Below are 15,338 nucleotides of genomic sequence, written 5' to 3' on the forward strand. Positions count from 1 at the left end.
CTATGTCCACTGAGAGGTGCTTTTGTCTCACTCACACACACATATATATATATATATCTATCTTAAATACATGTGCATGAATATCTCTATCTATATACATATAGTATATTGTATATGTATATACATATACACACATACAGTTTATTATTAATGTATATACATATACTGTACATATATACACATGTTTAATAAATGTGTGCGTGTATAAATTAATCTTTAATATGTACATATATTTATATATATTTCCTGCGTCGTCACTGTTCCTCCCGCAGTTTATACAGCTCCGTCTTGTATAGATTCATATAACGTAGTAATATATAATATATATATATATGGCTGCGGCTGAGTGTGTCTATATAAACGTACAGTAACACCGCTGTGCTCCACAGTTGATTTGACGCAGGCCGACCACACTTCACAGCAGCCAATCGTAAATCTGCGCACTTCCCATAAAGAGCCTATCAAACATTTTCCCGCACCAATGAAAGCGTGTCGCCTTTTCCCTCCGTCTCCATCAAACACATGCAAATAAACACGAATACGCACACGGCAGAAAACACGCGGCGCTCAAAGCGACGCTGGTTTGAAAATGACCGTATTTATATTTATTATATTCCCATCAAGTGCCACTGCCTGGTGCAATGCAGGTCCCGTGTAGCCAATCAGCGCGGCCGACACATAGAGGATAATATTGCAGGTCTGCAGCGACCAATCAGAGACGACCTCACACACCGGCACCGCAAATTCTCCGGTGTCAACCAGGCTGCTTCCTCCACTAGAGGTATCCTTCCGCGGCTGAAAACTAGTTCCCTGTGCTGGGAGAAGCTGACTGTCTCTCTGGACTAATAATAAATCAGGCAGATAGGTGACAGCTCCAGAATGCACCACTGGAGATTTAATATGTTTTAATCTATATATCACTGAAGTTCTCACAGTTATCTGCCTCCATTTAAAGATAAGTTTCATCCAAGCCTGAGTTTGATAGTTCAAAACTGCTACACATGGCGAAACAATTACAAATAGATCATTAACAAGAAATGGACTGAGTCATGTTAGACTCACTCATGGCAACAGATTGCAACTTTAGGAGCTATGGCATAATGTTGTTTATATATTTGTAATATGTCGATTGTGCACCTGGATAACAGTATAAGTTATTGATTACATTTGCCGTAATATATTTGATCCTTGAATTATAATTATAAAAATATGATATACTATACTATTATGAGTACAAATGGAGGAAATTCACACTAAAGCTTTGCAGTTGCTGTACAAGACTGATTTAAAATTAAAAAAATATAAAATGAGGACAAACAGTGCACCCTGGTCATTAATACATGGGATTATCTTCTTCTTGGCAAGAAAAATGATGACAATGATGATGATGATAAGTCATTTCAGGGTTTTAGCACACTAAAAGTTAATTATAGTGTAAATGCAAACCATAATACATTAACTTTGGACCTAAAAGCTCTACCTACCAAATAAAGTCCTTATAAATATTGCTTTTTGTCAAGTTATGTCAGTCTGCGATGTTTTACGCACAATAAACTATATCAAAAACAGTTATGAACAGAATATGTCGTCCAGGTTGTGATCATACAGTGAAATCACCAATGGGGAATAATGGTAACATCTGGAAACATCCATGGGACACATTTATCACCAAGTCTCCTGTGTGTTTATTCGCACCCACTGATTAAGTGATGTTCTACAGGTCTGCATGTGCATCATGATCATCATGATCCTACAAATGAACCATTATAACAATATAATCACTTGAACGTGCACTGCACCCTCGCCATCGTGCAGTGGAACGTGAGTGTGAGGATGCTCTCCGTGCACTGCAGGAGTTCGAGCCCCGGTGATTGGCATGTCTCCTGCTGGAGGAGGAGGAGGAAGAGGAAGAGGAAGAGGAGGAGGCCTGCTTCTCTTGCTGCAACAGCCCTGAATTGAAATAAGGAAGTGGGTGCTAGTGCGGCGGAGGGATACACAGGCAACCCCCCCACACCCCCCTCCCCATTCTGGCCACGGCCAATATACACAGTGCTAACCCGCCAGTGGAACTCCATCTAAGGAACGAGCACACTCTGCCTCCACAGACCAACAAGCACACAACTCATCGACATGGTAAGTATCGCCATTCATTCTGCGAACACGGGAAATGCGTGTGAATAACTCGCCTCCACATGTAAAACCCGGGTCTGTTTAACGCTTTTTTCCTGTTATATCCACCGCTCGCTCATTGATTCCTGCTCGTGTGTGTGTGAGAGTGTGTGTGTGTGTGTGTGGACGGAAAACGCCCGCAGTCCGCATTAACTTTTAACGTGTTCGCTTGTGTGTGGTGTCACATCGAGTCCTCTCGTGCCGTGTGGCTGACGTGCGTCTGTTTCACTGAAAATGGTGGACACCGTCAGAGCGGGAGCGTATTTCCTCAAAACTGCGCAATTCGCCCGGCGGTGTTGGGCCATGTCGGCTCACGTAGCGGCTCCGCGGCGGCTGCTGTCACGGTGCGGCTCCCACTTCTCCCCCCAGCTCGAGATTAACCGCTGCGGGGATAACCAGCGAGATAATGCTGCGTTATTACCGCGTTATTATTCCGCGCACCGCCCGTGTGTGGGGTGTGTTACGCGGCCAACACGCCTCTACACATGTCACAGAGCTGCCCCGTGTCTTCTTATCCGACCCCCCCCCCCCCCTCTGTTCGACACGCTCCTCTGGAGGAGAAGGAGCCGCCTGCTGCGTTTGCTCTGGTTCCCCTTCTTTCTCACTAGATTGCACCATCTTTGCTGCCCGAGCCGCGCCGTGCCGTGCCATGATGTGGGGAGAACGGCACAACTGTATCCCGTCAGTGTTCCGCAACGGAAACTGTCCATATTCTGTCAATGACAAGGTTGTAGCTAAACGTGTGCAGCCCCCCCCCCCCCCCCCCCCCCCGGTTCGTAAGTGAAAGATGCAGCTCCGCCTGTCACTGTGGGCTCCAGGGTTTATCTCGGGCTGTGTTATCCGTCTGTGTCATGTCGGCTGATTTGGTTGCCACTTTGCAAATTTTTTTTTTTTCAATGTTATGCAAACTGCCAGTGTGAGTTGTCCAAGAAGCTCTTTCTGCCACTGGCCACCGCAAAACATCAACAGCTTTGACTATTTCCAAACCAGTCTACAGCCACACATTGTGAAATATAATTATCACCGGGCGGTCAAGATTATCTGTCCCCTACGTGTATCTAGGTCTAGTACCATTCAGTAGCGAATTAACGTCTGCAAAACCAGATGTTGGAGTCACATGCATGCTGGCATATGCAGCCGGCTAATGAAATGGAGCCCCTCCGCCGGCTACGCCACATAAGGAGACGTTATCAAGAGTGGATGTGGAAAAGAGGCCTTTCGGGCTAATCCATTGATTATCAAGCTTGATAGATCATTAATGGCCCGAGGGAGTTGTGAAGCTGGAGCCCCCCCCACACACACACACAACCCACCCTCCCTCCTCTGTGATCAAATATCCCATATATGGTATCGAGCTGCGATGCAGTTTCACGTTGCAACGCACCGCAGTAATTGGAGTGTAAAGTGGAATTGTTATGGAGTTAGCTTGCGTATCAGCGTCTCTGAAAAGTTTAATCCACAGGCGTAAGCCCCTTGTCTGCATCAATACGCCCACTGAAGTGGAAACCGCCTCCCCCATTGAGGTGGAAGTATCGAATAAGTAGTTGGACCATGCTAAGGCCCTATCATATTTCTGTCACGCTCTTGTTTGCTGATGCATGTTTAGTAACTTGAAGGACATCTGATCCGCTGCAGTGAATAATTTATATGCTTGGCGGCAACACCTAGCCATGTTCCATGTCCCTTGTGTCTCGGAACGACGCAGTGCTGTCTGTGGTGGGGTGGAGTACCCAGCCACCTACCACCACCAGGCCATATGGCGGACAGGCATTGTCTGCAGGATGTTGGGAGGCTGGTGTTGTTTACACCCCATCCACTCGCCCTCCTTCCCCCCTGACACAGCCAGGGCCCAGAGGCCTCACTGTCTTTTGTCCAGTCTCAAAGAGACGAGGCGTTCAGCACTCAGTTGAACTCAGTGCTTCTATAGAGTGGGAGTGTGTGGCACACTGACTCTTTGTGTTTGTGCTTGTGTCATGATGAATGGAACTGTGTGTGAGAGTGAGAGTGTGTGTGTGTGTGTGTGTCACACCCATCTGTCAGGGTGACAGCTGGTTTTTGCACCTTTCACTGGGTGAATATTGAGAAGCTACTTCAGGAACTGTCGCCACCTCACAGCGACGGACTGGCATCTCAAAAAACCTGGAAAGTGTTGATAAAGGGCTGCTAATGAAGAAGATGGTAATCAGCGTCCTCTTACACCATTTTGCATCCACCCTGTCAAATTAAACAGAGTGAACAGAGAAGGATGCAAGGGTGCTATGGCATCAAGTGAGAGTAAAAGATATTCCTTGCTGGCCCAGTGAACTGCCCTCTGCCTCCCACAGCCCAGTTTGGATCGCATTGCTGGGGCCGGCTGCCCAGGCAACAGTGGGAGTGGTTGACCGACTCGTGCCAACAGACCACTGCCAGCAGAGCACCACCCATCCCCAAAAGCACACATGCACTCCCTACCCTCCGTAAGTCTGGCAGTGAATTACCATCTCCATAGGACATCATGGATGGTGATTCACGGGGAGTTTCCTCTGAGCTGTATGTCACGTAAAGAAAGTGAAAACATACACATAGAGGGTAAAGGTCTTCAGAAGGAGGAGTTGGGATTGGCCCGTGTCCAAGTGCCTGGGGAGGAAAAGGAAGAAAATGGAGAAAAGAAAGGGATGGGCCGGTAGTGGGCAGTGCAGCAGCACTGTGAGGCCCCAGCAGCTTGGGTCTGAGCCAGGGGAGGATCCATAGCACTGAGTCACCAAACCCCACACCCAGTACACTTAGGGAGACAGCAGGGGACAGAAAGAGACAGCAACCATACAACAGGGGCGATGCAGCATGACAAAGAGGGTGACTAAGGAAAGAAAGGAAGGATGCCTCATCAACATTACCATTGACAGAGAAGGAGCAAGAAATTAACACGAGGGCAGAAAATGTACGAGATGAGAGGGACAGTGTGGAAGATGACGTCAGAGAATAAAACAGACAAGACTGAAAACGTGGGTCGAGCTGGGTGGCATATTAGTGCTGGCAAGGCGGTGGTGTCTTTTGACATTTCCCTTTTCTCACAGATGGAAATGGAGACAGGAAGAGGGTGTGGGGAGGCAGAAGACAGGCGAGCGCTGTTGTGTGCGGAACAGGTTATTGAATCATGTCAGCTAATCGTATGAGCGCCGTTGAAGTTATCCATGAACCCCTCACTGACCAGATCGATCCAATCCTCTGGATGCTGCTGCTCAGGCCACGAGTAGAGAGGCCCTTTTTTTTTTTTTACAGATAAAGGTCAGCTTGTGCTGTGTCATGCCGTGATCTGCTAAATCTCATCCCTTCTAACCAAATCTAGTCATTATGCAGCAAATTCAATTTGCTGTATTGAATTCCAAAATAAAATACCCTCACCTCCAAACACAGACTCAATAAGTTCCAGGTTTGCGTTCATGGGATAGGCTTCTTTCACGGCAGCCATTTTGAAAGGTCACGGCAGAAAAGACAGGTGTTGCTGTTCTGGTCATTAGTCCCACTGAAATATTTTATTACTCACACCTGCGTTTTTAATGTGACAGGTTTATGTCGGCTATGAGGAAGGACAACTTTGTTATTAGTGTGTGCTCGGCTGTAGCCAAAGCTAGATTCCTCGCACAAACACATAACCACATCGATGGGCTGGAAGAATTTGAGGCACAGCTGAGCACTCTGACTAATTCACAGGAAACATGTGGGTGGAAAGTATTGGTGTCGAGGAAGAGTTCCATTTAGAGTTGTTTGCGTGTTTCTATCATTGGCTACCGTTTGGGACAGATATCAGACTGAAAACCGATTCATTGAGGATGGCTTGTCCAATTTGGCAGAAAAGCTGTGTAATCAGTTCGAGAAAAACAGTTTTTTGGGGTCAGAGGTGAAGGTTAGCCAAGCGGACGTTATGGTTGCAGTAAGTCTTAAGGAAATGAATGCAAATACCCAAAAGAGACGGTGTATGAGCATGCATGAACATTAGTGCGTGAGTGCACGTGCACATCTGTGACCACTCATGTTTGTCTGTGTATGTATCTTCTTTGTATCCAGGCACAATGATGTCAGTGGGTTGATAACAAATAATAATAAAACAAACTCCCCTTTTTTTCCTGAGACATTGATGAGGGGGGGCACCCGTGGGAGTATTTTGTACCACAAGCTCTGTATTCACACTTTTATTGCTGTGGGTGTTTGTTTGAAATCAGTGGATGCCTTTACAAAGAAGCCTGAATCCATCTATGTAAAAGACCCGGCAGTGGATGCTCGCTTCCAAGCCATTTACAGCATGTGTGAGTCACTATCAGCCATGAAAGATCCCCAGCTACTGCAGGGAACAGGCTGGGAGGGGAACCAAACAGTGCCAACCCAGCAGGCCTCTTTTTTCCCCCTGTTGGTAGGACTATGGAAAACACTCCCGTGATGATATGTCCTAAAACAACCCGCTTAAACATTTTCTGCTGGTCTGGAGACAGCACTTCATCCATTTTATTACAGTTCGTTTCCCAGTAGTCCCTTTTTGTGGAGGACCACCGTGGCGTCGCCTGCTTTTGTTTTTACGATCCCATGGAGCCACACATCAGCTCAAAGTTGAACCTAATGAAGTACCATTTGCTATCAAGGAAAAATGTCTGATAACTGAGTCCAGAATTGCCTGAAGTCAAGATGGACTCCAATTGGCTTTAAGTCATTAAAGGGACCAAATCTGGAGGTGCTGTAATTCTGTCATTTAGAAGAAATATTAAGTTGCAGATTTTTAAGTCCGCAAACTGTGGCTCTTGGTTAATTTGGGCTATTGTTATTTTTATTGTTAAATCTTGGCAGCTCCATGAGTAGATTCCAGTTGCGGCCTCTGGGGATTGCTTTGCACTGAGGCCATCAGAGCCCTGAACACTCTGGACAGTGTTAAGCTGTGTGGTGGTTGGTGGGTGGGGAGGATGAGGAATGTAGTGACGAAAGTTTGAGGTTTGGAATAATTGCCTTGTTGAATAACTTGTTTGTTATTCTCTCTCTTCTCCCCCCCCCCCCACAGGCTGACCAACTAACAGAGGAGCAGATTGCAGGTAGGAACAGAGATTTTCTCTTCTTACAGCCAAGTCCTTTCTTCACATATTTACTTGATTCTGGTGGATCAATTCCACCCTATGAAATATATTCAATAAGTTCCTCCTCCTAGTTCTCATTAGCTGTTCTGGTTGCCTCGATGACACTTTCAGAGAGTGTGTCATGACATGGAAAATTGAAGGATCTGGCACCTACCCTCCCTTGGTAGATCATTAGCTTTTTTAATTGAACAGAAATAAGAGGAACAAGTATTTACAACATGTCATGAGTCAGGATCGAAAGCCACGAAGCTCCAGTGAATAGACAGTTTTCCAGGCCAGCCTTACGAGTAGTTTCTCTCACTCAAGCACCTTGATATTCCTTATGAATAAATGATAGGGGCTCTGTACTAAAACTGGAGGCTGCACAGTTTCTTCTCAGCCAAACGCCCTCTGTGGTTAATTAGCTTGTGCTAATGCTCACTATTGCCTGCACTTCCCTGGATGGGTTTCTATGGCCTTCTAGTTCAGAGACCTACTTGTATAAAGAAAAAACTGATGCATACATAGAACTTCTCTCACTGAAATCTTCCAATCTTCTGCTTCGCTTTCTTATTTTTTTCTCACAGATTGTGATAAGATCTCTAAGAGTTTTCAGAACTCAGCACATTTCCAGCCTGAGTTGTGTTCACACTCATGTGGGCAAATTTACAGACAAGAATGAACTGTTAACTCAGCCTCTCTAGTCCCATCGCTCTCAAGAATCAATGAACCTTTTGGACCTGACTGCAGCGTCCTAACATAACCCACGATTTGTAACTGCACCACAACATTAATGTAACCTCTCACTCTTACCTCCACCCCTGCAGAGTTCAAGGAGGCTTTCTCCTTATTCGACAAGGATGGTGACGGCACCATTACCACCAAAGAGCTTGGCACCGTCATGAGGTCGCTGGGTCAGAACCCCACAGAGGCCGAACTGCAGGACATGATCAATGAGGTGGACGCTGACGGTCAGTATACTCATATTCAATTTACCCATATCATGAACATTTGAGAATGAGCAATTCCTGATATGTAATATTAAATTAAGCTCTATGTTAAATAGGTCATATAAGATGGCAAATCAGGGAAGATAGCAACATAGCAACATAACCTATTAGATCGATCCCAAATTATGTAATTCAAACAGTTATAACCTTTCACAATTATATTCGTCTAACATGTGTTCAATCTTGAAATGAGGCCACAGATAAAATGCTACGAGACAGCTGATTTCTGCTAAATAATAAACACAAGAGTGGACTAAATCATAGGATGCTATAAATGTCTTGCATCACAAATACAACAGGAATTTACGTCTATTTTATAGATCATTTTTAGAACAGGATTCCATAATATCACTGGACACATATTGAGTGTTAGACAATTGTTATTTACTGGGAAATTACTTTTAAATAAACAAAATATTAGGCAACTGTGACTGCTAACTCTAGCCCCACACATTACAACTACATCATTTCTTTAAAGCTCCTGATTTTACCTCAGTCCTAGCTACAGAGATTTATCAATCCATTTCAGCTTTTCTGGTAGAATATAACCATTATCACTACATTGCATGACTGCAGTGATAAAACCTCTGTTACAAATGGATAAGGGATTAGATGGAGCATCCATTATGGCCCCATTTCGAAAAACACATCAGTCGTGTGGTTGCCCACCTCCCTCCCTTTTCTGCCAACTGTCCACCAACTGTCCAAGCCAACTGTCTGGCCAGCTTTATTTTCAGATGACGTGTCCCTCTGTGTCAGCACTTTAGTCATCGTCAATCACTCTCTGAGATATGGATGTGCAGGAGGTGCTCACAGAGCTGGTGAGAAGAGCCGGCTACGTGTCAAAAGACTGTCAGTGTTGGTGCCCCATGCTGAGTGCCATAATTGAGACAGATTCTTCTCTTCACCTCCTCCTCTGTTAACCAACTCTCTATCCTGCACTGCAGCATCTCACAGAGGCACTGTGATTGGAAGAGAGTGATAGAAAGAAAGACAGAAAAGGAGAGAGGGGAAAGGAGTTTGAGAAGTTGGCTCGTCGCCTTCGAGCTGACCGTCCTTGGGCGGTAGAGTCGAGGATGTTAGCTGTCAGTGGGGCCTGTACCCCAGTGGTGCTCTGTCAGCTTATAGGATTTCGTAAATGGGACTGCATTGATCAGGAGAAATCAATTGCTCCGCAGTTTGGCTGCCCCTTTATTGAAACATCCGCCCACCTTCCTCAGCGCCCTCCCCCTCAGTTACACTACAGAGCAAGCACACACACATACACATACACATACACATACACATACACACACCATCACTAACATCCCCTTGTTCTGCCTCTGCCTCCCTTGGCTGATGCAATCTAGGTCAGACAGCAATGAAGCTAGTAATGGAAAATAAAAGTGGTTGCATAAGGCCTCTCTGCGCTTTGCACATCCCGTACCCACATCGGCAGCCATGGGATGTCAGCTGGCCCATTGAAAATCAGCTTTATTTACCAAACAAGGATGCTGTGGTAAAGAATGACAATGAATGGAAGCAGGGACGGAGGGCTTTAAGTAGACAGAGAGCTTCTAAAAGAAATAGTCCCTTGGCTATTTGATAGTAAAAACGATTGCAGCTTGAAATGGAACTGCTGCCTAGCTACCCGCACCTTCTTAAAACGATACAGGGATGCTGAATATGTGGCATGAGCACATTGTAGTGAGGTAAAATATTTAATAGAGACGTTTGAGACAAGATGAACCAATTTAATTCAGGATTAAACAACTGCCGGACAAAAATACTAGCATTGTCATTACACAATCCCACCCCTCTTTCTTATCTCAGGGATGGAAGTTGGCTTTATGATTCAAGTAAAACAATGACCACACACACCAGTGCACTGCGATGCCTCAGCCTTCTATAGTTTGCGTCAGCACCTCTTATGTGTAATCGCACCATCTCCCACTCGGTTCACTCCTTATATTCTCTACTCTTCACATCTCCCTCATCTCCATCTCCCTCTCTACCGCCCACTCCCTCCCTCTTCTTTTTTTTCTCTCTCTCTCTTTCCCTCCCACCATTTTCTCTCTCTTCCCGCCTGCCTTCCTCCCTATCTCCCTCCCTCCCTCCCTCCCTCCCTCCCTCCTTCCTTCTTCCACTGCAGCAGCTGGCCCGAGGTGCAGTTGAGCAGATATCACTCAAGGGCTGCCTTGCTTCTTCTCTAGTCGTTGTGCATCTCAGATGATAGTTTTCCAGTCCTGCCCCTCTAGAAGACCGGGACACCCCCCCTCTTTAGTCTCCCAGCCTTGGGCGCCAGCATGTTTTCCCTCGGTGCTCCTGGCTGTCTCTTTGTGTTAGATAACAGGTCCTTAGATTGTTACCCCGGGTCATGAGATCACCATCTGCCCCATCACATTACTGCATCCCTTTTTGTTCCACACAAACACACATACATCCATTCTCTCTATATTTCGCTCTCTGAGGCTTGCTCCGTAAACCCCCTCTCCCCTGGGCTAATCCTCCTCGGTTCTTTTCCCTTCACTATCCCTGCCCTTCACTTCAGTCCCCTCGTGAAATTCTCTGGTTTTTAATCTTAATTCACCTCCATACTCCTGCATTCGTATATATCAATTGCATGTACGTAAAATACCAAGGCCATTGGGTTTACCACTAGATTTACCACCCACCCTCCCATCGTCTGTGGTTGCAGTTTGTTAACCGCTGAGCTCCTCATAGATCCTTCCCCTGTCAAGAGGGTCTGATCCCCTGGTAATCCGGTCTTGACAACTGCAACATGGATATTGATCCTACTGCACGCATGCATGCGCCACCACCAATTAGCAAAAGCGAAAACACCGGCAACACTGACTGAGCCATCCAAATGGTCGCTCTTTTGGACGACCCAAAAAACGCATTGCAAACACTGCCCAAAAAGGCAGAAAAAAAGTAGAAGATAAAAGTGGGATAGAGGGATGTAGCATGTGAACTGAAGCCTCCCCCTCCTCCCTGTCCTTCTCACTTTCCCTCCAGCCTCAGTTTCTGACGGGGGCACCAGGAGAGATAAGCTTTTGATTTATCCAGTCTTCTTGAAGGCCAAGCTGCACAGTATACGCTACATCTACATTATGGATGACTAGCCATGGCCCCCCCCGCAGTGCTGCTGTGCTGAGTAACATACGTAACCTCCTCCTGGGGCTTCCCTAAAGTAAGAAAAGGGAAACACACACACCCAGCCTGCAGTAGCTGTGTTTATCAAAGGAAGGAAGGTGCTCACTAAAATGATGTGAGGGCTGCTGCCCTCACTGCGATTACTCATGTCACTGCCGCAGTCCCCTCTGGAGAGAAGTTGTGCCCTGTACACTAGTGTAAGCGCTACTGTCACACACAGGAGGGGGAGTAAAAGAGGAGCACTACATGAATATGTTTGAGCTGAGCGACTTTCATCAGCTAAATGCTGGGTTATATTATCTCTACTTATCTGAGTTTGCTTTTTAAGTAATTGCAATTTTTGCTAATTAAATGTGCCTCATTGATCACACATTCCAGGTAATGGAACCATCGACTTTCCGGAGTTCCTGACCATGATGGCCAGAAAAATGAAGGACACAGACAGCGAGGAGGAGATTCGTGAGGCTTTCCGGGTATTTGACAAGGTAAATGAAGTTTAAAGCACATCATGAAGAGGTTATATAACTGTTTGAATGCTTGGCAAACAGATTTAGTTTAATTTTAATCTTCTATTGTTCTGTTGAGCCCAAAAAGACTTGCAGCTATTTAGTAAATAAAGTAAGCAAGATTATTCTGATAGTGGAGAGTTATGAGTGTCAAACTTGCTGCTTATTTAACACCTGCCACCGTCTCAGCTCATTAATTGATCTGGTGGGAATTTTTTACCCCACCAGTTGTCGACCTTTGGGGATTTGTTTTACATGTTCTTTACACATTTGCTCCCATGCTGCATGTTTCCAGGACGGAAATGGCTACATCAGCGCTGCAGAGCTCCGTCACGTCATGACGAACCTGGGAGAGAAGCTAACAGATGAGGAGGTGGACGAGATGATCAGAGAAGCAGACATTGATGGAGACGGACAGGTCAACTACGAAGGTAAAAAATACATGAAAATGAAGCAGATGCTAAAATGTCACGGTGCACAAATAGCCTTAGTTTCTAGGCCGCGGTGTAGGCTTTTATTAAACAGGGAGACCAGAACACTTCATTTTCCAAGCTGTGTATTTCTCTGAGGACAGCTGCAAGATAAGCCAGCCACACATAATATTAGTTATTAGATAGGGGCTATACATGGAGCGTGGTGAACAGGGATGGGTGAAAGTCATCCCTCTGAATTATCATCAGTGTGCCAGGAGTCTTTTCTCTCTTCCTCCCATCCCCCTCTCTTCAGTCCCTCGGCAACATTACACGACAGACTGCGCTCATTTTCTAGAAGGCTGTTGATATATTATGAAGAGTCCGTAAGTCTTGGCTGAAAAGTGCCCTACTTCCCTATTCCCATTGTACCACAGACAGAATATGTACTCTACAGACAATGAAAGCCTCTGATTTATTTTTCGTGTGTGTTGCGGCAAAACTGTAAGCACAACGTAGAAGCTTTTTAATCAAATGGGTTTAATGAGATGAACACCCAAAGCCGTTTGGAAAGGGGACACCAATTAAGATGTTCTCAAGTTGATTAAAAAAAACAATAAAACGTTTAACAGTTTAGCAGGTGATTTGCTCTCACTGGCAACAGGCTTTACCAAAGCCTGAACCCTGATGACCTCATTGTCTCTTCTCCTCTCCCTCTCTCCCTCTCTCTCTCTCTCTCCCTCTGCAGAGTTTGTACAGATGATGACCGCAAAGTGAAGCTTGCCCGCCCCGTCCTGTCCCCTCTTAGAAGAAAAAAAGGAAAAAACAAGAAAAAAAAAAGTCAAAATGTTTTACTTACCTCTTGGAAAAATGTTCATTTATTCATACTGTTTCTGTATAGAAAATAATTGAATGTTGAATTAATCTATCCTTCTGTCCACACAGGAAAAAATATAAAGAAAATATACAAAAAATATCTGCATGAAAATGATGGTTAGTGATCCTGTCCCCTCCCCCCGGAGATCAGTTTAGCATCAGTACTTAACAAGTAAAAATAATAACAACAAACCCTGTAACTACTACCTTCAGACTAAAGCTAAAGCATTTGGCGAACTCCTTCCAGTTCCATTTGCGAGTGGTAAATGTCTGGGCTGGCCATCTCTTCTTTCTCTCTCTCTCTGTTTTCTGTTCTTCATGCATGCAGCTTGAGACCGGAGCACTAACCCCCATGCCCCCCCATCCCTCCTCCGGGCTACCAGAGCGTGCTGATTCCACTATAAGCTGTCCTCTTGTTGGTTTGGTACAGTTTTTTTGTATTTGGAGAGGAACCCTGTACTGTTAAGATGAGAGAATATACCAGGTTCTAACTCAAGCGTTAAAGTGGAATGGGACTTAATTGTATGCTAGATAAAAAGAGAAAAAAAAAACAATGTACAAAAAATACATTTTCAAATGTTTGGCATGTTCTTTTGTTTTTGTTATGTTATTTGGACGGCCATCTTAGTAGTTGTGCGTCCTGCCCTTTTAAAAGGAGGGGGACTTAAAGAGTCTTACGGTGAGCTTTCTTTTCTTTTTTCTTTTCTTTTTTCGCTGAGATGGAGTGTCTGTCCTCTTTTCTTGCAAGAGAGAATCACTGGCCTTCACTTTTTTTCTTCTTCTGTTTCTCGACTCAGACAAAAGCGTAGTGAGGGGTGTACTGTGTTTGCAGCGCATGCTGTTAGGAGTGTCAGTGCACCAGTCTTCGCAGCTGTTCATCTGAGTTCAGTTTACATTCATTCCAAGTTGTACATGCTAGTCTTTATTTTTTTTTTCAAATAAAAGACCATGAACTTTATTGCGTCTAATGTCATTTTTTTAAAGCCTGATTGTGAAAATCATCTATAAAGACATAATAACAAGTCTACGTTGTTTACCGAGTAGATAAATGTATCAAATGATTATAAGCACGGTTCTCTCCATGTGCACTGTCACTGGGTGACGCTGAGCAGAGGCAGGATTCATACTGTCCCCCATTAAATGGCAGTGAGGTTGTGGAGAGAGTGAGTGAGCTGCCCACAGGGGAGGGAGAGGCAGCAGAGTGTTTGCTCTCGCTCTCAGCCGAGGATATACATACACATCTATGACGGCTCTCTTCTCTCTCAAGACACAGCCGGTTGCTAGGCAACAGCAGCATGCTGGAACTGGGATGTTGGGGGTTTTTGAAAAGGCAAGTGGGAGTTTGAATAAACCCTCCTGCATCTGCCGATGTTGGCTTGTCCTAGTAAGGCAAACCAGGCCACAACACCACTGCCGTGTGCTCTTTTTAAAAGACACACACACAGAGTACAGACAAGCAGGAACGTGTCTGCCTCACCTCCAGCAGCATGCTACCTAAATGTTCAAAAAGGCAAGTCAGAACAAAATGGTTTTACTATATTTGGAGTGTAATTTGACCATGTTTGGAAAGGAGCAAATATAGACTGAGACAGCTCCACCAGCCTGCACATAAACTAGACAAGATAAATCATGAAGAGAGCCGTGCCCTTACATACAAGGATACACACACCTCATTCTTTTTACACAGATAAGGGAGACCGGACATTCTTTGCATTCCACGCACGTTCTCTTATGTTGGGTACAATTTAGCTGCCGTGGAACAAGCCTTTCCTGCATTAATCATATAATTTGAGGAGAGAGTGACTAAGAAGGAACCCAGCCCTGATTATAGCTCTCGGGTTTTATTTTGAAATAAATCCAGGCAAACTACTCACTGAGACCTTCTCACTGGCCCCTCCCTGCAGCACCACACCAGCCAATAAGAAGAGCCATAAAGTAGATTGACAGCTGGGACTGAAGCACTGCTGCTCTTGGTTACCTCAACTGGTCCGGTGCTCAAACCATAAAATTTACATTCAAAGGAAAATAACAGAGCTCTTTTTAATGTCCAATGTTAAATATATGAATACAAATGAAAGTGAATGAAGAGGACTAAATAAATTAAGCAACAAATTATGAGATTATATAATAAATTACAAAAAGTAAGCCCATCATTAC

The 15,338-nt window shown here is 45.0% G+C and overlaps 1 protein-coding gene across 1 annotated transcript; it reads left to right on the top strand.

Annotated features, from left to right (window-relative positions):
* Nucleotides 1-1,998: 1,998 nt before the first annotated feature.
* Nucleotides 1,999-14,139, top strand: calm1b (calmodulin 1b). The gene is made up of 6 exons (XM_034580804.1): nucleotides 1,999-2,133; nucleotides 7,193-7,223; nucleotides 8,072-8,215; nucleotides 11,768-11,874; nucleotides 12,191-12,326; nucleotides 13,054-14,139. Exons 1-6 carry the CDS (start codon nucleotides 2,131-2,133, stop codon nucleotides 13,080-13,082), a joined length of 450 nt encoding a protein of 149 aa, XP_034436695.1. The 5' UTR covers nucleotides 1,999-2,130; the 3' UTR covers nucleotides 13,083-14,139.
* Nucleotides 14,140-15,338: the final 1,199 nt, after the last annotated feature.

This window comes from Hippoglossus hippoglossus, chromosome 24 (genome assembly GCF_009819705.1).
Source record: "Hippoglossus hippoglossus isolate fHipHip1 chromosome 24, fHipHip1.pri, whole genome shotgun sequence".
NCBI classification, from domain to species: domain Eukaryota; kingdom Metazoa; phylum Chordata; class Actinopteri; order Pleuronectiformes; family Pleuronectidae; genus Hippoglossus; species Hippoglossus hippoglossus.